The following is a 26,100-nucleotide window of genomic DNA, read 5'->3' on the forward strand; positions in this document are numbered from 1 at the left end:
GGTAATGCATAAAATATATGTCATATAATACATCAATATAGCAGCTACACAACAAATATTACTACTACTGCATCCCCTCAGGATGAGTTCCAGTCAATTTATGGATTTACTGAGATATAGGGGCCTATTTATGATGGGGCGAGCGGACGTGATCCGATATAGCAGATCATGTCCGCTGCACATTGACAAATGCCGACAGCATACGCTCTCGGCGTTTATCATTGCACCAGCGGTTCTTGTGAACTGCTGGTGCAATGCCACCCCTACAGATTTGTGGCGAATCTGCCGCTAGCAGGGGGTGTCAATCAACCCGATTGTATTTGATGAGGTTGATTTCTGTCAATTTCTGTCCGCCGCCTCAGAACAGGCGGACAGGTTATGGCGCAGCGGTCTTTCATAACTTCTGTTTCCAGCGAGCCAATAGACAATAAATCTGCCCCATTGTCTAGAATGGAATTAATGTTAACAATATTAGCCATAACTTAAAAAAACCAACTATGTGGCAACCGTGTAGTCGGGAAAAAAAAAGCCAGATTCTTATTGTACTTTCATGTATTATCTTATATACAAGAGACAAAATAAAAACAAAATGATTCAAAGAACTTGCTTAAAAATAATCATGCAAAAGTTTTGTTTTAATTTTTGTTTCTTTTCAAATGAGTTAGAAATATGAATATTGTGTTCTAAATGCTTTTATTATTAAAAAATAAATGAGTGAATCATATATTATTATATATTTATGCTGTATACAGAAAACAGTTCATTATATAGAAAATATTACCGTTTGGTGTAAAACAAATACTACACAAAGCATTTGGAATGAGAACAAACTTATTAAATGGTAAAAAAGCTAAGCAACTTATGTGCCTCTTGAGACTCGCAAGTACAGGACATATTAGGAATTTATATTAGAAAAGAAGGGAAAATGCGAATTTAATATCTGCCTGCGGCACATTTTACATGGTGGACTATTTCCGCTATCCAGAAATGGAAATTCCTGCTGTGCGCACAATTTCCTGAAAGCTGATAAAGGCTGCTGTATTAAAAACACACCAATACACACTGCTACTTGTTGCAAACTCTGGGCAGCAAGCTCCAAATGCTCAAACCTATTTAAATATTTCATATTAATAATAAAGCCATTTAACTAGTAAATTATAATGATTAAAAAAATCAACAGTGACAATTATTTTCTGCTTAAAGGGACACTGTACCCAAAAATTTTCTTTGGTGATTCAGATTGAGCATGACATTTTAAGCAACTTTCTAATTTACTCCTATTATAAAATGTTCTTCATTCTCTTGGTATCTTTATTTGAAATGCAAGAATGTAAGTTTAGATGCCGGCCCATTTTTGGTGAACAACCTGGGTTGTCCTTGCTGATTGGTGGATAAATTCATCCACCAATAAAAAAGTGCTGTCCAGAGTACTGAAACCAAAAAAGCTTAGATGCCTTCTTTTTCAAATAATGATAGCAAGAGAACGAAGAAAAATTGATAATAGGAGTAAATTAGAAAGTTGCTTAAAATTGCATGCTTAATCTGAATCACTAAAGAACAATTCTGAATTACAAAAGAAAATATTTGGGTACAGTGTCCCTTTAATCGTTTAATTTGCTTGTTTGCAAGTAATTTGCATTTCATCTTCAGCTAGTACATTGTGGGTAACGTTGTATAACTTAGCTTTCCATCATGCATTTTAAAGAAAATATTTGTAACATATAACTGTTCTTTGTGATATTATATGATATTATATGATGTTATATGATACTTCAGATGAGGCATTCAGATGAGGCATTTGAAAGTGTAAGTACAGCCATTGCCATTTTTGTCAACCCACATTTTGTAGCTTTAAACAGTATATACGTAAATTAGTGTTCATCTACAAAAAATATAATTAGTTATAAATGAGGTTAGGGCTACGGATTGCTAGTGCTTAAAGGGACACTCAGGTCAAATTAAACGTTCATGATTCAGATGCAGCATGTCATTTTAAACAACTTTCTAATTTACTTCCATTAAAAAAAATGTGCACAGTCTTTTATATTTATACTTTTTGAGTCACCAGCTCCTACTGAGCATGTGCAAGAATTCACAGACTATACGTATATGCACTTGTGATTGGCTGATTGCTATCACATGATACAGGGGGAGTGGAAATATACATAACTTTGAAATTTGTTAGAAGAAAATCTACTACTCATTTGAAGTTGAGAGTAAATGATATTGTATTGTCTTGTTATCATGCATTTGTTGATTATGCCAATCTACTGTATTTACTGGTCCTTTAAAGCCAAACTTATTTAAAGGGATATTGTAGTGCAAACATTACTTGCTTTAATTCACCTGTTGTTTAAAAAATCACCAGCATAAATAGAGATCACATTTTCTTTTTTGTATGAGTCTTTCCTTCACGCCCAGAATCCTACATAGCTATTTAAATAGGTGTGAAGCGAAAATGTGGCTTTCTAGAATTCTTGGAGGGACCTTGCATTACTAAAAAGACTTCTTAGATAATCTTGCTAGAGCAGAGAGAATTACATCACCAGGCCCTATGCAGTGATTAGCTTTTACTGTGAAAAGTCATAAAGAGCATATGTACATATGCCAGTGCACCAGTATTAAAAAGCCAGCAGTAGTGTGTATTGTGTTGGCAAGTAATCACTTCATACCCCCTTTGAACCAGGCACTGTGTTCTCCACAAAAAAATGTTGCCAGTTACTTGAAATTATGAAGTAACCTGGTGGGAACAGTGTAATATTTGCACTGTTGCTTATAAATATTACTTTATAATTATCATACACTGATTTAATGATAAACTGTGCAACAAACATTGAATATAAATTAATATAAGTTACATTTTAACATAATATTGGTTAAAATTTTAGCCGGGTGATCAATAAAATCAGCTGAGTGGTGTGTCCAATAAATATGTCCTTGGGAGAACTTTTACTAGAAGCATTTTTGCTAACACACATTCATTGCAAATATATTCCTATTACAAATTTGAATTTGCATTTAAGTTTTGACTAGTGTCTTTCTTTCACCTAATAAAGTACTATCTGCCATTCATGCACCATTGGCATACATATACTCATTCCTTCAACAAAGATATGTAAACTATGTGCAAAAATTCAGATTTATTTCAGATACCCTTGTAAGTACCATTTATTTTGTCAAATTCAATTTGAATTTATAACTGAAAAATAATATCTTAATAATAATAACATAACTTGATGATTCTATACAATGAACATATTTATTAGTTAATAATTACAAACCTAGTAAAAACTTACAGTACTACCAGGCTCGACAGATTCTTGAAGGCATAATCTGGTATGTGATGAATCTTGTTCAGTGCCAAGGTCATAGCTTGCAATGAAGACAAGCTTTCAAGTGCTCTCACTGGAATTTCAGTCAAAGAATTGTCATCCAGCCAAAGGTGACGGAGGGAGAGCAACCCACTAAAACAGTTAGGTGGCACATGACTGATGTGGTTTGCATCCAAGCGTCTATTAAAGGATGAAGAATGATACCATTATTATAAAGTATACTATTATGGAAAAATGCATAAATAAATTGAGGGAAAAAAATTATTGATGAGTATGAATAGTTAAATCCGTAAACATTAAGGGCTAGATTACGAGTGACAAGACAATGGTAACTGGCACATGTATTAACCGTTTAAAGGATTTGCAAAATTTGTGCTCATTGGGTTAGCGTGACTGAAAATCTAGAGTAAAGTATAAGGGTTAAAAAGAAACACAACAATAATACGTTAAAATAAAGGGTTACCCACATATATAAAGTTTCTGATAAAAAATAATCATATAAATATTAATATTTTTTTATAAGGGTTATAAGTTATATGGTATATAAGGTGTTTGACTGGAAAGGGCTATAATATATATATATATAGGTATAGATATATATTTTAGTTTTTTTTTTTAAATATATAAATATATATATATATATATATGTATACCTGTATATATTGATATAGATATATAGGTATAGATATATATTTTACAAAAAAATAATCTCATAAATATAGAAATATATAATTAAAAAGAAAAAGAAAATTGTCTCCTATGTGAAGAACATTGAATTGTAAAATATTCATAACTACCTTCAGCTTTAGTGCTGTAGACATTAAACAGTGCTGGGTTAGCGTCTTAGCGACAAGTGTTCGTTCTTTTTCTGAACAGCACGCTCCATTTAAGTCAATGGGGAGAAGAATTTAGCATGGTAGGGAAATCCAAAGTCCAGAGGTTAGCGCGCAACGGGTTTTGCTCCCATGCTACCTTTTTTACTTTCATCTTTCATCTAATTATATTAATACGCCACTTGTAATATGGCCCTTGTAATGTGGAAAAAACCCATATACCCAATATGCAGGGCTGTAAATTTCCACTACTCCGGGATTTGTAAGATGAGTAAGAAAATTTGTTTTTTTTACTATGTTTGAAATTGAGTGGATACTAATTTTATTCCCCCAACAAGTAACATTTAAACAATAGTTATATTTTCCCAACCCTTTTATACGGCATGTTTTATTAACAGGACATTAACCCCAAATTAATTTTTTACAAAATACTTAATTATTTTTATTTTTCCTATAATTTGACTAGATTTTCCACTGCACCCAGAACCATGTCCCTACAAATTTCTAGACATATGTCCCTTCACTGCAGAATTATTCAAAATGATATTGTAAAAAGCTTTCTAAACACAATTTAAAAAAAATAAATGGTCATATGAACAAAGTTGTGAGTGTCATTTATGTCTGTCAAGAGGGTCTTTTGCTTAGTGGAGGGAGTTGTAATGCAGTTTGTGATGCAACCATCACCAGGTTTTATCTAAATTATCTCAAGAGGGCGTAAGTCAAGTTTTGTTCTTTGGGAGGAGGAAAAAAGGTGAAATTAGGTATTAAGTAGAATCAAATAAGGGACTAATAACCCAATTGTCTACAACAGTCTGAAAGAAACTACTGCTGTAGATGTGAATGACAAAAGGGTTAAATCACTGATTTAAAATAGTTGCTCTAAATGTTAATACAAGTACAAAATTCTAAATTCAGAATTCCAAAATCCAGAATTATTCACAAATCCAAACTTTTTCATTAAAAATGACCATATTTCCCTGACAGTAAGTCAAAATCTTTTCTGCCTGCATCTTTGGTTATTTTTTTTCTTCTAAATTGCAAATATAGTCTATGTATACGAGATGTGCATTCAACTTAACAAAACGTATATCCGACTGAATGCAAGAAAACAACAAAATACTGACAAAATAAATCAGTATTCATTATTTTTTTTAAAATTACCTTTAACGGGTTAAAGGTCCTTTAGTGCAAGCTCTGGGAGCCACTGCGCTAAGCCTATAAGCGCATCTGGGCAATGAGAAGAAGAGGAGCAGGTTAGCGCAGCTTTACAGCACGCTAAAGGTAAGTATAAGCCATAGGTGAGCTTTTTTCTCCTGTAGCGTAGGAACATTTATATGAAAAAGAATGTAAATCTTCTACGAATATTCCGTATTTTTATTTTTTTTAAATTAAACAAATACAGAATAGTGCAGAAAATTAATATTTTGGGGAAAAAATGTGTAGAAAATTTTGTTACAAAAGATTTGGATGAACCAAACTTTTTTGGGCTGCACAATTTTAATTTTTATTTAAAATAACAACTATTACCTTTCAGATTACAGTTATTGTACTATCTTTCTGATGGTACTATGTATACAAAATTATTACAAATGATACTACCTTTAGGCTGCATGTATAAGCTGTATTATGACATATAAATATTGAAAAGATTACAATAATATTGTATTGTTTACACTTGGGGGTAGATGTATGATACCCCAGACGGACATGATTTGCTATAGCGAATCATGTCCACCCTGCATCGCTGAATGCCAACAGCATATGCTGTCGGCATTTAACATTTCACAAGCAGTTCTAGTGAACTGCTTATGCAATACCGCCCCCTGCAGATTTGCAGCCAATCGGCCGTTAGCAGATTTGCAGCCAATCGGCCTGAAGGCTCGCGCGGAAACAGGTGCATTAGGCACCATTCAAGCTTGTTAAATTGGCCCATTGGTTCCATCTCCTCTCCAAGCTGTCCTTTTTTACAGATGCAAATATACAACTATCTTGAAATTCAAACTATTCTGAAATCTAAACCTTTTCTGGTTCCAAGCAGTTTGGATAAATGGTTTTGTACCTGTATAAGATAAAGGTTGCTAAACAATGTTTTATATCTACTGGCAGAAGGGGATAATCATGGTCTATGCAGCACACTGTTCTCCGTATGTCTGGAATAAAATAAAAAAGATATGTAGCAGATATGATATAAAATGTTTGGTGCGGCAGATTTATCAGTGCCTAGGGAAGCACAAAACCTAAATATGCTTCAGTTTATGACATAATGCTCACCACAAAATACTTTACATTTCTTCCTCAAGAGTCCTACTGATGATCTGTTTATTTAATGGACAGTAACCACCTTGTAATTACAAAACATTTCTGCTGTATTGCTATAGATTACCATATTAACAAAGTATAAATATTTTTATACAAATAATAAACACTGTGCTTGCTGCAATTGTTTTCAACGGCTAAACTCCAACCATCACTTGCCTTATTTAGGGGAGACAAAAGGCAAGGCTAGCCACGGCCATTATATTGGTATAAACTGCTGATGTCATTTCTAGCCAGTTAGTGAAATATATGCAGTAGGAAGTGTGCAGTGTGTGTTTCCAGTTCTGAGAATAAGAAAATCCACAATTTTTAAGAGCTAAATTACATGAAAAAGGGGCTAAATAAATAATAACATTATTATAACTAAGCCTTTTATATAAAAATCTCAGTGTTTATTGTACCTTTGTAATGTAACATAACTCAATTAAAGAGGCATGAGACCTCTCTTTTTATGATTCAGACAGAACATGCAATTTTAAACAACTTTCTAATTTACTTCTATCATCAAGTTTTCTCTTGGTATCTTTTGTTAAAAAGCAGGCATGTAAAGAGCGTGCACGTGTTTGAAGCACTGTATAGCAGCAGTTCTTCAAGAATATTATCCCTTTGCAAGAGCACTAGATGGCAGCACTATTTTCTTCAACAAAGAATTCCATGGGAACTAAGCAATTTTGATAGTAGATGCAAATTGGGAAAAAAATATTTTTTAATTGTATGCTCTGTCTGAATCACAAAAGAAAATGTTTGAGTTTCATAATATCCCTTTAAAGGTTGTGAGATCCTTAAAGGGACAGGCTACTACAGAATTGTAATTGTTTAAAAAGTTAGATAATCCCTTTATTACCCATTCCCCAGTTTTGCATAACCAACAAGGTTATATTAATATACTTTTTACCTCTGTGATTACCTTGTATCTAAGCCTCTGCAGACTGCCCCCTTATTTAATTTCTTTTGATAGACTTGCATTTTAGTCAATCGGTGCTGATTCATAAGTAACTCCATAGGAGTGAGCACAATGGTATCTATATAGCACACATGAACTAGAGCTGTCTAGCTGTGAAAAATGTCAGAATGCACTGAGATAAGAGGTGGCCTTCAAGGGCTTAGAAATTAGCATATGAGCCTACCTAGGTTTAGCTTTCGACAAAGAATACCAAGAGAACAAAGCAAATGTAATTATTAAAGTAAAATGGAAAGTTAAAAATTAAAATTGCATACCCTATATGAAACATGAAAGTTTAATTTTGAGTAGACTGTCCCTTTAACCTAACAACAAATATATAGTACTGTTGAACAGTCTGATTAAAGGGCCACTGTAAGTAAATATTTTCTATGCCTGTTACTAGCTAACTACCCCAAATACGCTTTTTATCAATAGCATTTCATTAACATATCTCTAACGTATATCAGAAATCTTGTCTGCAAATTTAATTGTTTTCCAAACCCACTCCGTGGGTATCCTTTGCTCTGTACCAATTCGTTTACAATACCTAGGTTTCAAAATGGCGTTTTAAACACAAAGTTATTGGTTTAAGTATTTTGAACACTCAGTGCTGAAAATAGTGGGCAGGATAACGTGACATCATCGGCGAATAAAAGATATAACTTTTAGAACGTTATGAAACTTCGTTTTTGGAGAAAATATAGGTCAGTAGGTTTTAATTAATGTTTATTATCTTTAATATGTTAGTTGTTTAGCTTAACAATTATAACAGAAAGTAATCCTTTAAGTTTAACTCTATCTATATCATTTCTCTCTCTCCCTTTATTTCTCTCTGCATCTATCTTTCTATATATACAGTAAATACACATTCAACTCTCTATTTTGAAATGTTTCCTCTAGGCTTGATCGAGAGCTAAAATGTGCTAGATGATTCCCACATTGTTTTAGTAGTGTTAATCCAACATTTATTTATACTATGTGTGTACAATCACATGTGCTATGACATGTTTAACACACTTCCTCACCGTTTCCAGCGAGCTACAAGCCAACATTTTGAAAAGGAAAAAAGATACAATCTATATGGAAATGGAAAACAATAATGCAACGAGACGGGCTTGATTGGTAGCAGATGATCATTCACATTATTTCCTCTTACAGATGATATTGTCTGAACAGGAATGTGCTTATTCTATAGCCAGTTAATTGTTACAATAAATTCTTGTTAAAGGGATTTCCAACAGAAATAAACATTAGAGAAAAAAATAATAAAATATGTGTTTAGAGCTATGTGATAAGGAAATGATCAGAATACTAACAAGTGATGTGTTATAAAACATATTATTTAAATTGACGGGTAAGACAAAAAAAAAAATTGATAGAAAATGCATGATTTATTTAAAGGGACATGAAACTTAAACACAAATCCTTTATAATACAGACAGAGCATGTGATTTTAAACAACTTTCCAATGTATTTCTATGATCACATTTGAGTCATTCTCTTGGTATTCTTAGTTCAAAAGCATACCTAGGTAGGATCGGAAGCAGCAATGCACTACTGGGAACTAGCTGCTGAATGGCGGCTGCACATAAATGCCTCTTTTCATTGCAAAAAATCATTGCAATAACACTACACTATTAGAAGTGGGGATGCCCTATGTAATGTCCCTTTAAATTGTAGTATACATTGGGCTACAGTGCTTGTGCAAAGGAAAACTTAAATGGTATCAATATGACCAAAGTTGGCACTTGTTCTAGCACCTCTGTGTCATCTAATACTTGTGGTCGAAGAACAGGGCTACAATTAAAATATAACTGTTATTAACATCAAGATTAAAAAGACACAAATATGATCCTTAGGTATTCACAATTCATAAAACATGTGTACCTGCATATGTCTGAGACTGAACATAGATTGCACTGGGAGTTCTAGAGGGTTATGTAATTAATGCCAGGGGAAATAGGGTGGTAGAGGTGGTTAATGTGTCAAGTGTGATTGTGCACTTTGTAGCAACAGCAGCGAGCACTAATCCTCCCTATTGTGTCACAGTAAAATAATTTCTGGGTTACTTCCACTATATTAGTCTTATTGCAAAAAATGCATACAGATTGAAATCATACCAGAAGGTGGTTCACACAATAGGGTTAATCTTTTATCAGTAATTACAAGGTTAATAACATGGTGATAAATCAGTAGAATGAACTGAGATTAAATGTCTGTCTCTATATGATTGTCAATACTGATTTGAATGTAAAGCTGCTAGGAATCATATCCACACTAATATTATTATAGATTGATATTGCAACATGTAACCTTTAAATATATTGTTACATGCTTCCGTGTCTAGAATAGATTATAAGGACATTTCTGGTTATTGCAACCTTGTTAAATAGTTGAATATCAATAGCTCCAAAGCTGAATATTTTAGTACCGATTACACCAAAATACTTGTCTCATATTTACGATAAATTTATAAGATATTTTATATTTATACGATCAGTTTCATTGTGGTCACAAGTAAGGTTGAATTTAATGTTGCTATTTCGCACATTAGTGCATATAAATTCTGAGTGTGATCCACTGAATTGTGGTCATAAATGAAGATATTAGTTCACACATACAGTAAGTGTACACACATTAAATTCCAAATCTACACTGTGTTTCAGGCCCGCTTATCCCCAGTGCTTTCAGACCGCGGCATATAATAAAGTCTCAGGGGTAGATTTACCTATGTCTGTCCGATATGATTGGCTGTAGCGTATCATGTCCGACAGACATCGCTGAATGCCGACAGCATATGCTGTCAGCATTTATCATTACACCAGAACTGCTTGTGCAATGCCGCCCCTGCATATTTGCAGGCCAATAGGCTACTAGCAGGGGGTGTCAATTAGCCTGATCGTATATCTTTAGACTGCTGCTTCATAACTGCTGAAGGCTCGCGCGGAAACAAGGGCGCGGACCTTGTTAAATCTACCCCTCAGGGTTCACATACTGCAATTAAAAATAGTTAAATAGAGAGATCCATCTAAATCCCTTCCCTACCCTTAGTAGCACTTGCTGATTGGTGGCTACATTTAGCCACCAATCAGCAAGTGCTACCCTTGTCCTGAACTAAAAATGGGCAGGCTCCTCAGCTTAGATACCTGCTTTTCAGATAAAGATTGCAAGACAATGAATAAATATTGATAATAAGAATAAATTAGAAAGTTTCTTAAAACTGCATGCTCTATCTGAATCATGAAAGAAAAATGTCTGGGCTTAGTATCCCTTTCAATTGTGAAACCGGTATGACCAGCTGGCACCTCATAGTTTGTGCGGCCCCATTAAAATCAGAACTAAGACTGTGTGCTATAGTTTGTGTGGCCCCATTAAAAGCAGATCTAAGAATGTGTGTCATAGTTTTTGTGGCCCCAGGAAAAAGTAGAACTAAAAATCCATGCTTGTGGACTTCTGGTGGGTGGGCAAACTAGGTAGCTCTCTGGAGTGGAGATCATCAGATATAGGGTACCTTGCAACCTTACCTAAATGTGGCCTTGTGCCACTGGACAATTTTAGGAAATAAATTATTTGTGTTTAATAGCTATAAATTTATATAAGCCCCTAAATCTTCAAAAATATTGATCTGCGGCTCCATGTATTTCCCGTTACTGTTGTAAGGAATCCACAAGCTTTACCATTACAAGCATAAATCCTACAAATATGCCAATAATGTGAATTTAAAAGTACATTGAAATAATCACATTTAAATCTTTCAAATGGGAAATGTTAAAAAAGAATACATCACTAATTTAGGAATAAGAATCTGGTAGGACAGAACCTTTACAATCCTCTCAAGGTCTCACCAGCAGTTAAAAATGTAGGTGTCAAAGCTCTGACACTGCAGTGAAATTGCAGATTATAATTCCAAACAAATCAAAGAACTATCAACAAACAGACAAGCCTGAAATGTTTAAATATTTCCATCAGAACCATCCTGAGGCAAACTCCCCCCCCCCCCCAGTATGGATGATGTTTTGATTTGAAGTTGTTATTCCTCTATGTCTGTATGTGTAAACACTGAACATGAATATGCTAATTATTCTCACGTTTTTAAACAGTTTACCTGAAAATGTTTAGTGTTAGCACACTACACATATGTGCTTAATAAAACAATATACATAGTCCCACAACCAACTGGAAACAGAGTCGCTGGGCTGGCATCCAACAAATGGAGCAATTATCGTAACCAGTGACTGAAATCTACAAGCAGCATTAAAAAGCTATAGCCCTAGTAGTAAATACTGTATCACTTTACCTCATATCTTTCAAAGGCATCTATTCCAATTCATTAACTGAGCTGTTCAAATTGCATCTAACTGGTTTTCATATTTAACTTTATATATACCTGTATATATTCATAAAGATATATTGCAATATACAAAAAAAAATATACTGATATGTATAGAAATATATATTTTAAAATAAAAGAAACATTTTCTTCTGTATGAGTAACATTGGAATGTAAAGTATTCATAACTACCTTTGGCTTTAGCGCTGTTGGTTTAATGCAGTGTTGAGTTAGCGCAGGAGCTATAAGTGTTACTTATATTGAACAGTGCACCCAATTGAAGTATATGGGCCTGATATCCAAAACCTTGCTGGCATGGAGAGTAATCACAGAAAATCTTTGGGATTTTTTTAGACTTAATTTTATAATATAGGGTCTCTGTTTCACATAAAGAACACTAGATAGGCACATAAACATTTCTCAAGATAACATTTGTATTTCTAAAAAATGTTAAGGGCCTCGCTGTACTGACGAGACACTTTAAAAGTTTACTTTTAGTTCAGTTCGATTGCAAGCAAAAGTTAAAGTTAGTGCGACACTTGTACTCTAGTCCATAATATATAAAAACAATATTACAATGTAATAAAACATAAAAAACACAAACCAAAAAAGATACCTGCATAAAATTGAAGAACCAGAAATGTATCTTGTCCACTACCTTAAGTCTGGGTAGACTATATAACAAAAGACATCAATGCAATGGCACTTTGAGTTTTAACCCCTTAATGACCGAGGACGTGCAGGGTACGTCCTCAAAAAAAAGGCAGTTAATGCCTGAGAACGTACCCTGCACGTCCTCGGTTTGGAAAGCAGCTGGAAGCGATCCTGCTCGCTTCCAGCTGCTTTCCGGTTATTGCAGTGATGCCTCGATATCGAGGCATCCTGCAATAACCATTTGTAGCCATCCGGTGCAGAGAGAGCCACTCTGTGGCCCTCTCTGCACCGGACATTAACGGCTACCTTCGTTGGTGGGTGGGAGCCGGTGTGGGAGGTGGGTGGCGGCCATCGATGGCCTTTGTGATGCGGAGGGGGGCGGGATCGGGGGCGGGGACGACCGGGGGGGACGCGCACGGACGTGCGCGCATGCACGGGGAGGCCGGGCGGGCGCGTGCACGGGGAGGGAGCGGGTGGGAACCACTAAGCTACAGAAAATGTTTTTCTTAGAAGTGGGGATCAAAGGGGTTAATATGGTTTTTTTAGTGATCGGTTTGGCTGGTGGGGTATTGGACTGTGGGGGGGGAAGCTACACTACAGAAACAAATAGTAAAACATAAAAAAAAAAACATTTTTATTTGCAAACTGGGTACTGGCAGACAGCTGCCAGTACCCAAGATGGCCCCAATAAGGCAGAGGGGGAGGGTTAGGGAGCTATTTTGGGGGGATCAGGGAGGTTGGGGGCTAAGCGGGGACCCTACATAGCAGCATATGTAAATATGCTTTTTTTATACCTTTTATTTTAGTACTGGCAGACTTTCTGCCAGTACTTAAGATGGCGGGGACAATTGTGGGGTGGGGGAGGGAAGAGTGCTGTTTGGGAGGGATCAGGGGGTGGGATGTGTCAGGTGGGAGTCTGATCTCTACACTAAAGCTAAAATTAACCCTGCAAGCTCCCTACAAACTACCTAATTAACCCCTTCACTGCTGGCCATAATACACATGTGATGCGCAGCAGCATTTAGCGGCCTTATAATTACCAAAAAGCAACGCCAAAGCCATATATGTCTGCTATTTATGAACAAAGGGGATCCCAGAGAAGCATTTAAAACCATTTGTGCCATAATTGCACAAGCTGTTTGTAAATAATTTTAGTGAAAAACCTAAAGTTTGAAAAAGTGAACAATTTTTTTTTATTTGATTGCTTTTGGCGGTGAAATGGTGGCATGAAATATACCAAAATGGGCCTAGATCAATACTTGGGGTTGTCTACTACACTACACTAGAGCTAAAATTAACCCTAGAAGCTCCCTACATGCTCCCTAATTAACCCATTCACTGCTGGGCATAATACACGGTTGGTGCGCAGTGGCATTTAGCAGCCTTCTAATTACCAAAAAGCAAAGCCAAAGCCATATATGTCTGCTATTTATGAACAAAGGGGATCCCAGAGAAGCATTTACAACCATTTATTCCATAATTTCATGAGTTGTTTGTAAATAATTTCAGTGAGAAACCTAAAGTTTGTGAAAAAATTTGTGAAAAAGTAAAATAATTTTTTTATTTGATCGCATTCGGCGGTGAAATGGTGCCATGAAATATACCAAAATGGGCCTAGATCAATACTTTGGGATGTCTTCTAAAAAAAATATATACATGTCAATGGATATTCAGAGATTCCTGAAAGATATTAGTGTCCCAATGTAACTAGCGCTAATTTTGAAAAAAAGTGGTTTGGAAATGGCAAAGTGCTACTTGTACTTATAGCCCTATAACTTGCAAAAAAAGTAAAGAACATGTAAACATTGGGTATTTCTAAACTCAGGACAAAATTTAGAAACTATTTAGCATGGGTGTTTTTTGGTGGTTGTAGATGTGTAACAGATTTTGGGGGTCAAAGTTAGAAAAAGTGTGTTTTTTTCCATTTTTTCCTCATATTTTATAATATTTTTTATAGTAAATTATAAGATATGATGAAAATAATGGTATATTTTGAAAGTCCATTTAGTGGCGAGAAAAACGGTATATAATATGTGTGGGTACAGTAAACGAGTAAGAGGAAAATTACAGCTAAACGCAAACACCACAAAAATGTAAAAATAGCCTTGGTCCCAAACGGACAGAAAATGGAAAAGTGCTGTGGTCATTAAGGGGTTAAATGAGCATTAGATTTTTTTTTCTGACAATTTTCTTTCATTTCCCTGCCCCCTGTATCATAGAAACATAGATTTTGATGGCAGATAAGAACCATTGGCTCAGCAAGTCTGCACAAAATTTCATAAAAGTGTAAACTTATTTAGTTAATATGATCTCATTAATGATTCTTGAAGTTCCCTACAGTTTTTCTCCTTACTACCTCTAATGGAAGTTTATTCCCTGAATCAACCACCCATGTTGTGAAGAAGTGTTTCCACAAATTACTTCTGAATCACTACTACCCTTCAGCTTAATGACCCCTTGTTCTGTAATTGGGAAAAATACTTTTTGTAAAAAATACTTAGAGCCTTACCTTTACTAAGTCCCTTAATATTCTTAAATGTTACTATCATATCACCTCTTCTCTCCTCTAAGCTAAACATATTTTGGTCATTGAGCCTTTCCTGGTGAGTTTTATTTTTAGACCACATATTATTTTAGTAGCCCTCCTTTACATAGATTCCAGTTTGTTTATGTCTTTCAGGAGATATGGTCTCAGAACTGCATAGAAAACTCAAGGGGGTCAATTTACAAATATGCGAGCGGACATGATACAATGATACAATGATATCATGTCCGCTGCAAATCGATAAATGCTGACAGCATACGCTGTCTGCATTTATCATTGCTCCAGCAGTTCTTGTGAACTGCTGGTGCAATACCGCCCCCTGCAGATTTTCAGCAAATCGGCCGCTAGCAGGGGGTGTCAATCAACCCAATCGGGTTGATTTATGTCCGCCTCCTCAGAGCAGGCGGACAGGTTATGGAGCAGCGGTCTCCATACGGAGCTTGATAAATTGACCCCAAGATCTGTAAAGTGACATAAGAACCTTACTATTTCTGCTGCCAATACCTCTACTAATATAACCAAGCATTCTGCTGGTCTTTACTCGCTGCAATACAATAATTTGAAATAATTCCCAAGTCCTGTTCCTCTTTGTAACAGTCAATAAAGTTTCATTACATTTTTAATTAACATTTGAATTTTTCTTTCCAAAATGCAAAATTTTGCACTTTGCAATGTTTAACTTTAGATCCTAGTCCTCTATCTAATCCTTCAAGCTTTTGATATCATTTTTAATTTTGTCCCCCCCCCCCCCCGCCGACATCAACTCTATTACAAATGTTTGTATCAACTGCAGTCATACTTTCCCCTGTAGCTCATTGCTAATATTGCTGATAAATATGTTAAGCAAAACAGGCCCAGAACTGATCCCTGAGGAACACCACTGCCCCTCTACTGAATGCACTAATTTACTAAAACGCTCTGTTGTCTATCCTTACGTCAGCACTCTAACCAGTTCACGATTTTTAAGTCTTTGATTAAACAGATCAGTTAATGGGGCAGCTAAGACAGATAAAAGTTCATTTAAACACTTGGACGAATATTATCAGGACCCACTGACTTTTATTTTACTTTTGTAATCAATCACCCTCTGTAAAAATATTAGTGCTAAAGCCATTTCCATTTTTAGTAGCATTCTGTAAAGAGATAGTGAACACCTTGAGATTTTTTATTTATATAAAATGTTTAGTTATGCATAATAAAACAATTTTGTTATAGATTTTCATTATTTATTTTGCCTTCTTTTCATGTAATTTAACCTATCATGGGTAACACTGCAACATAACTGCCCCTAATAGCCTTTATCAACTGCAAAACAATTCACTTTATACTAACTTTATGACAGTCTTTTGTTGTCTGTGGGCTAAAGCCCAGATTTAATCCTCCAAATAAGGCATATGGTATATGGAGTTTGGCTATTAAAAAATAATTGCAGGAAAAAGGATGTTAGTTTGTTTTTAAAACAATTAGACTTGGCTGAAATGTTATTCTACAGCAACATAAAATTACAAGGTGTTTACTTTCCCATTAATGTAGTAATTATATACTCACAACCTTTAGGAAGATAGAACCAAAGTATTATTCTGTCAGCAATTTCCAGACTCATATACTGTATGTATACATTGTGAACTCCTGCACATGCTCAGTAATAGCTGGTGCTGCCAAAAGTGCATATAAGACTTTGCACAATTTGATAATGGAAGTAAATTGGAAAGATTTATTTTTTCTAAATTGCATGAATCATAAAAGTTACATTTTGACTTTAGTATTCCTTTAATGGAAGGTGATAGAAAAGAAAAAGTTACCCAAAGAGAATGCCAATTTCACCCAACAAGTCCTAATGGATTAGAATACATTTCTTTAAAAGTCAGTCTCTGGATTAATATCTCTACTAATTACACATAGAATCTAAATTAATTTCCCATTATTACACAGCCTTCAAATTGAAAATGATGCCAGATTAAGGAGGCTGAAAAAGGATTTAGCATGATGCAGAACGATGTAAAAAGACTGAGAATGCCACAAATATAATTGGACAGCTGCGTTAACATCATAGAAAAAAAAAGCACTAAGGAGTGGAGTTGCCTTGATAAAGTCCGGACGATACCGGAGGAAATGCGTAGGGTGTTTTTGGCCAAGCAGTGAATCCGTAGCATGAACTTAGAAGGAGAGCGGGCAGTTTGAACATTCTGTAACTTCAGGTTAAGACGGAGTGAGCGTGTTCGAGCAGTGAGCTGACTATCCTAAATCACTACAGTGCTATGACTTTGGACTACAACTTTTAAGAATATTTGAGTGTTTTTTTTATACATACTTCTTGTAAGTATGTTTTTATGTATGCGTGTGATTGGTAATTAAATTCCTTCACTTGAATCGTGGGTTGCACTGTTTTCTTCTTTCACTTTCTACAGATCAGATTTCAGCCTGACATGTAGGCTTTGGGGCCGAATTATCAAAGGTCTTGTGGACCTGATCCGACAGTGCGGATAAGGTCCGCAAGACCTCGCTGAATGCGGAGAGCAGTACGCTCTCCGTATTCAGCATTGCACCAGCAGCTCACAAGAGCTGCTGGTGCAACGCCGCCCCCTGCTGACTCGCGGCCAATCGGCCGCCAGCAGGGAGGTGTCAATCAACCCAATCGTATTTGATCGGGTTGAATTGCGGCGAATCTTGTCCGCCTCATCAGAGCAGTTCATAACTTCTGAAGACTCGCCAGAAACACGGGCTCTCAAGCTCCATACGGAGCTTGATAAATGGGCCTCTTTGTATACAGCAGCACCCTCTTTCCCAGTTTTAATTTGGCATCCTGTGGATTACATTACATCATTAAAGGGACAGTATACACTCATTTTCATATAACTGCATGTAATAGACACTACTATAAAGAATAAGATGCACAGATACTGATATAAAAATCCAGTATAAAATGGTTTAAAAACGTACTTAGAAGCTTTCAGTTTAGCTCTGTTGAAAAGACAGTTGGAAAGCCCACTGTAAGTGGGAAATAAGACACTCCCCCCCTTCTTTTGCATATGAAAAGACCCTTTACACAAACAGGAGCAAGCTGGGGAAGGTAGCTGACGGTATTCAAATAAAACTTTGGGGCTTGGTTAGGAGTCTGAAAATCAGAGCAATGTTATTTAAAAATAAGCAAAATTATACATTTAAAAAAAAAAAAAAAAAAAAAACTTTATGGGCTTTATAAATAGGTCATCTACAAAACATTTATGCAAAGAAAAAATGAGTGTATAATGGACACATTTTTTGGACTACTGAAAGTCCGTATTTGGACTTTTGTTTATATACAAAGTGACATTGTTTCAATGTCAATATTTGTTGCATGATTACCTTTATGACATAGTAATCTTTTAGAGATTTGTGCTATTTTAGATAATATGAGTGTTGCATTTGAATTTTAGCATTTGGATTTTGTATTATACATCCCTTATTATATACCTGATATTGTATCTCTTAGATTTGCATCTATTAGTGGGTTATTTATCTGAGCACCGCTTTTTTATGTGTGTTTATGATGCAGCACAATGTTGAGTAGACAGGATCTAGGAGGGAGCATTGCTTGAGAAAAGGAGAAATGTATTTAAGGAAAAAATATCCAGATAGAGACTTTATAGGAAATGAATAAAGTGAAAAACATGAAGATGCTCATAGGAACAGTTGTGAGGCTGTGTAAAGGATTACAATGAGAAAAAGTTTGAAGCATGTTGCATTTTAAAATACATCAACGTTTTTTTTTCTTTCTTGTTTCTAGGCTTTTAAGGTGATTCACTGTCGACCAATAAGACAGTCGGAGTTCTGCTTGTCAGAAAGACCAAGGACCACTTCCTGTTTTCTTCAAAATCAAAATAAACAGATTCAACTTGACCTTTTTATGTAAAAATAGTTTATTATGTTTAAATGGTGCAGTTTAATATGAATGATTATATTTTTAGAATTCTAGGCTCCTTTAAAAATAGAAAATATTTTTAGTAGTAATCTTGAGAATACATTAAAAATGTAATAACTGAAGTAAACAGCATGCTTATACAATTTATGTGCTCAGTAATAACATTTGTTTTTTATTTTTCACTGTACAATATTAAATACATCCCAGTTATATATTCCTAAGGCAATGTCTTGAAGTGTTTTTATTCATTTTTTTTATTTAACCCCCCCCCAAAAAAAAACTACAAGTGTCACAATCCTAAATTATACAAAAAAGCAAAAGTACTCAGATATGTGTAACTGAGCCACTACAATTTTACTCTGCTCATTGATACTGTGCACAATACCCACAGTGCCCCTCCAACTGAATGCTGTATGTAAAGAATCTATCCAATATTCTTTAAGTAACAAAGGACAAGATAGTAGTTCTGATAGGGCGTCAACTATCATAATTTACCACTTCACAGCTGCTCTTGCCTTTAAATGGGAGTTACCCGATCCTCCTGTATCCTAATGTACAATAGACACAAAACCTTGCCAACTTTAAATGCCGATGTCAACAAAAGGTTCCACTTTGTGAAGGTTACTTTGTTGCCTTTAAGCTTTTAACCCCGTCCGCTTTCCTAATTGTTTCAGAAATTGCATTCCTTGTATAAAATCAGAAATGTAGGAGACACCTGGTGAACAGAAAATTTCTAGACAGCATGAAACAGGAAACTAACACTTTTGCACTCCTTTATCTGAGAGCCACAGGCCAGCTTGAATGGACAAAGAAATCCTACTTTTCATTTTCTGAAAGACACAATTTCTACTGGTGATCTACCTTTGGCTATAGTGCCTTTTCTGTCCTAATCCTTATCATTTCATCAGCTGTCTGTTAGCCAGCTGTTTAAGATCCTGTTCATTGCGGTAAACCATTTAAAACAGTCACCAGACACCAGTTCATTTACTTTCTCAAACAAATGTAGAAATTGGGGGTCCTTAAAGTAAAGGGACATGAAACCCACATTTTTGTTTCATGATTCAGAAAGAGCATGTAGTTTTAAACAACTTTTCCAATTGACTTTAATTATTTAATTTGCTTCCATTTCTTGTTATCCTTTGCTGAAAGGTTTATCTAGGTAAACTCAGGAACAGCAAAGAACCTAGGTTCTAGCTGCTGATTGGTGGCTGCATATATATATATATATACTGTTTGTCATTGGGTCACCCATGTGTTCAGTTATAAAGTAGTGCATTGCTGCTCCTTCAACAAATAATACCAAGAGAATGAAGCAAATTTGATAATAGAAGTATACTGGAAAGTTGTTTAAAATTGTATGTTCTACCTAAATCATGAAAGTTTTTGGATTTCATGTCCCTTTAAACACAAATATGATGTGAAGAGGCTGCTTCATTCACAGTTCAGATAGTGCACATGATTTTAAACAATTTAATCTAATTTGCTTCATTCTCTTTGGTATCTACTGGGAGCTAGCTGCACATATATTCTAGCTCCCAATGCTGTATTGGTTCTCATTTAACAATAGATGCAAAGAAGATGAAGCAAATTTGATAATAGAAGTAAATTGGAAAGTTGTATAAAATTGTATGCTCTATCCTGACAAAATACTTCTTGACCCTTTAAAGGACTTTCAATTTGCCTATAAGTATTTTAATGAAAAACAATTTTACATTTTCATTTTGACTCTTTGTTGGTATTTTTTGCTCTGTGTACTTATTTGATACACAACAAGGTTTCACGTGCTCTGCAAACACCAGTATAATAAACACTTATGATGATAACTTTCTGTCACTAACATTTGCACTGGTAATTGCAATAACAGATCATCCACTCTCTCCATCAGAGCACACTGACCTATGTGATCACCAGGTGTTTGTGGAACACACACTATCAGGAAGAATCTGTGTGTGGAGAATGAGTGAATAGATAAGATGAGAAAAACGTCACTGAATTCTGAGTTGTCAGTACAGGAGGATTTGTCTTTACTTGTTTGATTGCATCTGCGGTATATAAATATTTGTATGAGAAGTATATCTACTGTTCTCATGTGTACGGGAAGTAACTTTGTTAGTATGAGCTGATAATACATCTGCTTAGAACTCCTGAATTTAGTTTATGAAGAAGTGTTTATCGTATCAAGGGGTGTAATATACCTGTATAGTGTCATTCTTAATATAGGACACATTGAATGCTGGCACAGGGGCGGGGTCAAATAGGGAGAGGGGAATAAGGGGGCTGGGCTTTGGGGTCCCACAAATTTGTCTTACTCAGTGTCTGGCAAATGCTAAGGGTGGCCCTGACTCAAAGTCACTGTTCAAATGAAAAGTAGACATGTTGTGGTAGAAGGATAATTTAATATCATTTTTTGCATATTATTTCCATAAATTTAAATTGCATGCTTCCCATTGGTCAAACAAAATTTGACACAAAATATGAAAAAAGGAGACAGTATTGCTCACCATGATGTCCACATGGCTTTTATTATAGTACAAACATCTATAACAAGTTTAATGTACTTACAGAGACTGTAGACTGCGCAGACTGTGAAGGGCCTCATTTGGGACTTGTCTTAACTGGTTGTTCTGAAGCATTCTGAATGTAAAAAAGAATACAGATCACTGAAGGATATAATAAGGTGAGGTCTATCCTAAAATAAATACATTAGAACTATGGTCCTATTCCAAACATTGTACAAATGTAGCAAGTGATCTTTAAATGAATGGCAATGTCAACATTTTAACAGAGTTTATGATCGTGAGACCAATTGTTTAAGGGACATGAACCCCATTTTTTTTCTTTCATGTTTCATATAGAACAAACAATTTTAAATAACTTTCCAATTTACTTGTATTTTCAAATTTGCTTCATTCTCCTGGTGTCCTTTGTTGAATGTGCAGTAATGCACTACTGGGAGCTAGCTGAACACAGCTGGTAAGCCAATGAAAAGAGGCATATATATACAGTCACCAATCAGCAGCTAGTTTCCAGTAGTGCATTGCTGCTCCTGCGCCTTCCAAGGTAAACTTTTCAACAAAGCATACCAAGAGAATGAAACAAATTAGGCAGTAGAAGTATAATGGTAAGTTGTTTAAAATTGTATGCTCTATCTGCATCATGAAATAAAAATTTGGGCTTTGTCTTTTAATTTTAGCATGTGGTATGTTAATGAGGTATGTTAATCGTGGAAAATAAATATGGTTTATTGTGTAGTACTTATATTTTTTTATGATGATACATACATGTGCAATGTAATCTCATAGAAAGCACCATAAATATTATAGCATAAATTATTTTTACATACTGTGAGTACAAATGCATTCATATATGTATGTATAAATTACTGGATTCATACTATCTCATAATAGATATTTAATCCTTAATCCTTAAATTTCAAACAAAATAAACTGCATGGACAAGTATAAATAATATTTGTATGTGTGTCTATGAGTGAGTGGGCATTTTGCAACTTGTGCAATTAAATATATAATTCAGTTACAATAGCTTCTTAACTAGTAGTTTTCCATTGCATAATGACATTGCATACAGACACAGACTGTTAGTCCATCATAGGCACAGGATAAATTTGTTTAAAAGCAAACTTTACTTGCAAATACTATTTTGCTATACATTTACTGGTTTTTACATCAACTATGAAAATAACTGTGAATCTCTATGTATATACCAGTCTGCCCTCTCATATGAAATGTCTTGTTAGACCAAATATCATCAATAGAGATTTGTTTGTGCTTAATCAATTCACAAAAATATATTTCTAATTTAAAACTACATATTTTAAAGTAAGAAGTTTTAACCAGGGTAAAAAACCAAATACTCTATCCACGTTTAAGACCATATTAGCCACCTAAGCTGATTTTAACATGGGAGAATTGTATCTAATGAGATCTGTGTTCGTAGCATTGTCACAAAATCCTGATATAACCTACTGATAACTGTATTTTTCCCCATCTTAATAACGCAATAAATAAATAATACAGAACAGATTTATTTCCAATTTCTATGGCTTTTAGTGAGTGCCAATAAAAAATAAACTGGTACATATCAACCATATTCCTTGAGGCATTTCAAAGTTATAAGGTTTTGAAAAACAGCACTGAATATAGAATGCTAATTGAACTTTAAAAAAAGAGGTATGTCAATATTATTGTATAAAATTATTGTGCATTGTTTGCACGCTGGTTAAATTGCACTTATATTACAAGTTGAGCGCAATCACGATTTACGCAAGAATCATTACTGCAATGTCAGAGCTGTGGTTAAACGTTAAACGAATCAAAAAAGTGTCACAAAACACATCAAAAATACATTACAAAGTACAGTTACATTCATAATAACAATATGTAATAATTAAAATAAAAATGTGCACACAAAAGTTATAAGGGCTCAAAGATATGTGGTCTCAGGTGAAAAAAAAAGGCAGGCAGAGGATTTTAACATTGAGATACATACATATACATGTCTTAAGATGTATATGTCTATATATGTGTACATATGTATTAATGTATTTATATGTGTATATATGTATTTACAGATGTATATACACATATAAAACATAAATATATATATATATATTTATATGTGTACATATGTATTAATGTATTTATATGTGTATATATGTATTTACAGATGTATATACACATATAAAACATAAATACATATGTACACATATAAATATATATATGTATTTATATGTGTATATATGTATTTACAGATGTATATACACATATACAACATAAATACATATGTACACATATAAATATATATATGTATTTATATGTGTATATACATCTGTAAATACATATATACACATATAAAACATAAATACATATGTACACATATATAGACATAGATATAAGTGCATTGGAGCCCTTTGTCATTAAAGAGTTGAAAACATGTAAAAGCGTATTTATGCAATATTCATATTTTCATGTCAGGTTTGAGCACATTAGAATATGTGATTGGGTGTTTTTTGTTTGTTTTTTCCACTTTTTTCTACAGGGGAATAGGTTATTGTTTGTGCAACAGTCTAATTGTGCTGGAAGTAAGCTGTTTGCACTTGCCTGGTTAGGGCGAGAGTGATAACTTAACTTTCAACACATAATACCAGCACAATCCGACGAGCACTTAAAGTTTAATTCTAGCGCAATTAGCGCCCTAGCAGAAGCAAACAATACCGCTCCACTTGTAATCTGGCCCTTAATGTGATTTCTGCGCAACTGCACGTACTCACCTGGTTTGAAAAAATAATATTCAGAAGCTGTTGCTGATCTTCTAACCCTACAAAAGCATATTTGCTCAGCTGCATTTTCAAAGAAAAATATTGTTCTAGAAACATTGTGGCTGAACACAAAATCATATCTTTTACTAGCATAAGCAGTGCACTCAAAACTACAAGTGCTGTTTATTTAAATGATTGCTAAGCTAGGTGTGTTTTACATTTCAATTCAGATCTATTTATCCTGTGGAAAAAAAAACTTTACAAGGCTTCTTTTTAAGCTAAGAGGTGAAACATTGAATCTTGCTTGTCATCAGATAGGTTGCACAGTGTTTACAAGACCTGCTCACCTAGGTATGAAAAAAAATATTTACAATATTCAAGTTAAAATATTATTGACCTGCAGTCAGTTGTATACGTTCTTTGACATAAACTCACTCTGATTATTAATTTATTAATAATGTAAGCACTTTATAGCATGAGTAATTATTAAAATGATGCTGTTGACTAAAGTAATATTATTTTAATGGAAATACCCACATCATTTTGTGAATATGTATACAGCTACAGCACCAGGACATAAGATTTATTGTTGGTGAGAACTGATTTATTATTTCTAATGCCATTGCCATATATTGGGTTTCATTACTCATAAATTTGGAAAACTCTTCAAATATCCTCTCCTTTGATTCCGCACTCATTCAACCCCGCAAATTCCTTATATATTGTCATCAATAAATCCTAAATATCTTCTTTTTATTGCCTCTATCCAAAGATTCCTTCAAAACTCTTGAAATACTCTCCCTTGAGCACTCCTTGTGTGTTCTTCCCCTTACACAATGTACATCTTAAACAATAGAATTTTTGGATTATTCAGACTTTGTCACTCAACATTCCCTATTCTGAACTCTGCATACCCAACATACTTTCTCTCCTCTTTACTCCATAAAGTGTTTATCTGATTGCATACCCTACTCCAAAATATTCTCTACATCTATTTGGTTAATTGACCATGCTCTAACATTCTCTTCTTTATTGTGCACTCAATTCCAAAATGCTCTCCTTTTATTCTGTACCCTCACTGGGTAGTTTCTACATTTTAAACAACATCCTTCCCAAACTCTTTCAGGGAACCCACTTATTTGTCACTTAATATTACCCAACCTTTTGCCTTTATTCACACTTTAACTCACACTATCTTCTTACAATCCCAGCACATCTGTGTCTCCAGTTATCTATCACTCTTATCTTTTTCATTCTTCCTCCAATAATAACCAATTATATATATGCCCCCTCTCTGAATGAATACATGTGTGTTTCACTCTCTAGCCTCCCAGCACGTTTTACTATTCTGGGCACGTGTTTATAAAATACTAACTATTAATCATATTTCCATACACACATACATGTTTACCAAGCATTCTGTTTCAGATTTGGAGAATCATAGCTACACCAATAGTTTAAATGTACAAGCAATTCTGGAAATAATTGTTTAATTAGTTGCCTGAAGCAATTCAGAACAGTAATCGGAAATATAGACAACAAATGCTCGGTCTACTTACAACACTTTGAGACTGCTGAGCCCAGCAAATGCTCCCTTGGGGATGTATGTCAAGTCATTTCCTGCAAGACGTCTGCAAGGTTTAAAAAAAAAAAAAAAATGAAATAAAATAAATACATTGCTCATCATGTGGAACTCATTTGAACTATATTCATCTGAATGCAGCACAACTCACTCACCAGGCATGCCAAGGCAGGAGTAATTGTTTTAACATTGTGTTTTGTTGATACAAAAAAGTAAATACACAACAAATAATTACTACTAGTAAAATGAATGATTAAAAGCTATACATAGTTCAGGTTTTCCTGCATTTCTGATAATATATGTCGCAACATGTATCCTTTAATGTCTCTGCCAAGAAAGAGTCTGTTTCACCCAGCATGAACTGGCACTGCACTGCAGACACTGTT

General features: G+C 34.6%; 1 protein-coding gene across 1 annotated transcript in view; it reads right to left on the reverse strand.

Annotated features, from left to right (window-relative positions):
• Positions 1-26,100, reverse strand: part of LGR5 (leucine rich repeat containing G protein-coupled receptor 5) — a 289,155-nt gene that overhangs the window by 92,022 nt on the left and 171,033 nt on the right. The window contains exons 3-5 of the mRNA XM_053716784.1: positions 25,692-25,763; positions 21,417-21,488; positions 3,297-3,512 (exon numbers count right to left, since the gene is read on the reverse strand). Of these exons, the coding sequence (XP_053572759.1) occupies positions 3,297-3,512; positions 21,417-21,488; positions 25,692-25,763 (360 nt within the window). The remainder of the gene's footprint in view (positions 1-3,296; positions 3,513-21,416; positions 21,489-25,691; positions 25,764-26,100) is intronic.

The sequence above is a fragment of the Bombina bombina genome, chromosome 6 (assembly GCF_027579735.1).
Source record: "Bombina bombina isolate aBomBom1 chromosome 6, aBomBom1.pri, whole genome shotgun sequence".
NCBI lineage: Eukaryota > Metazoa > Chordata > Amphibia > Anura > Bombinatoridae > Bombina > Bombina bombina.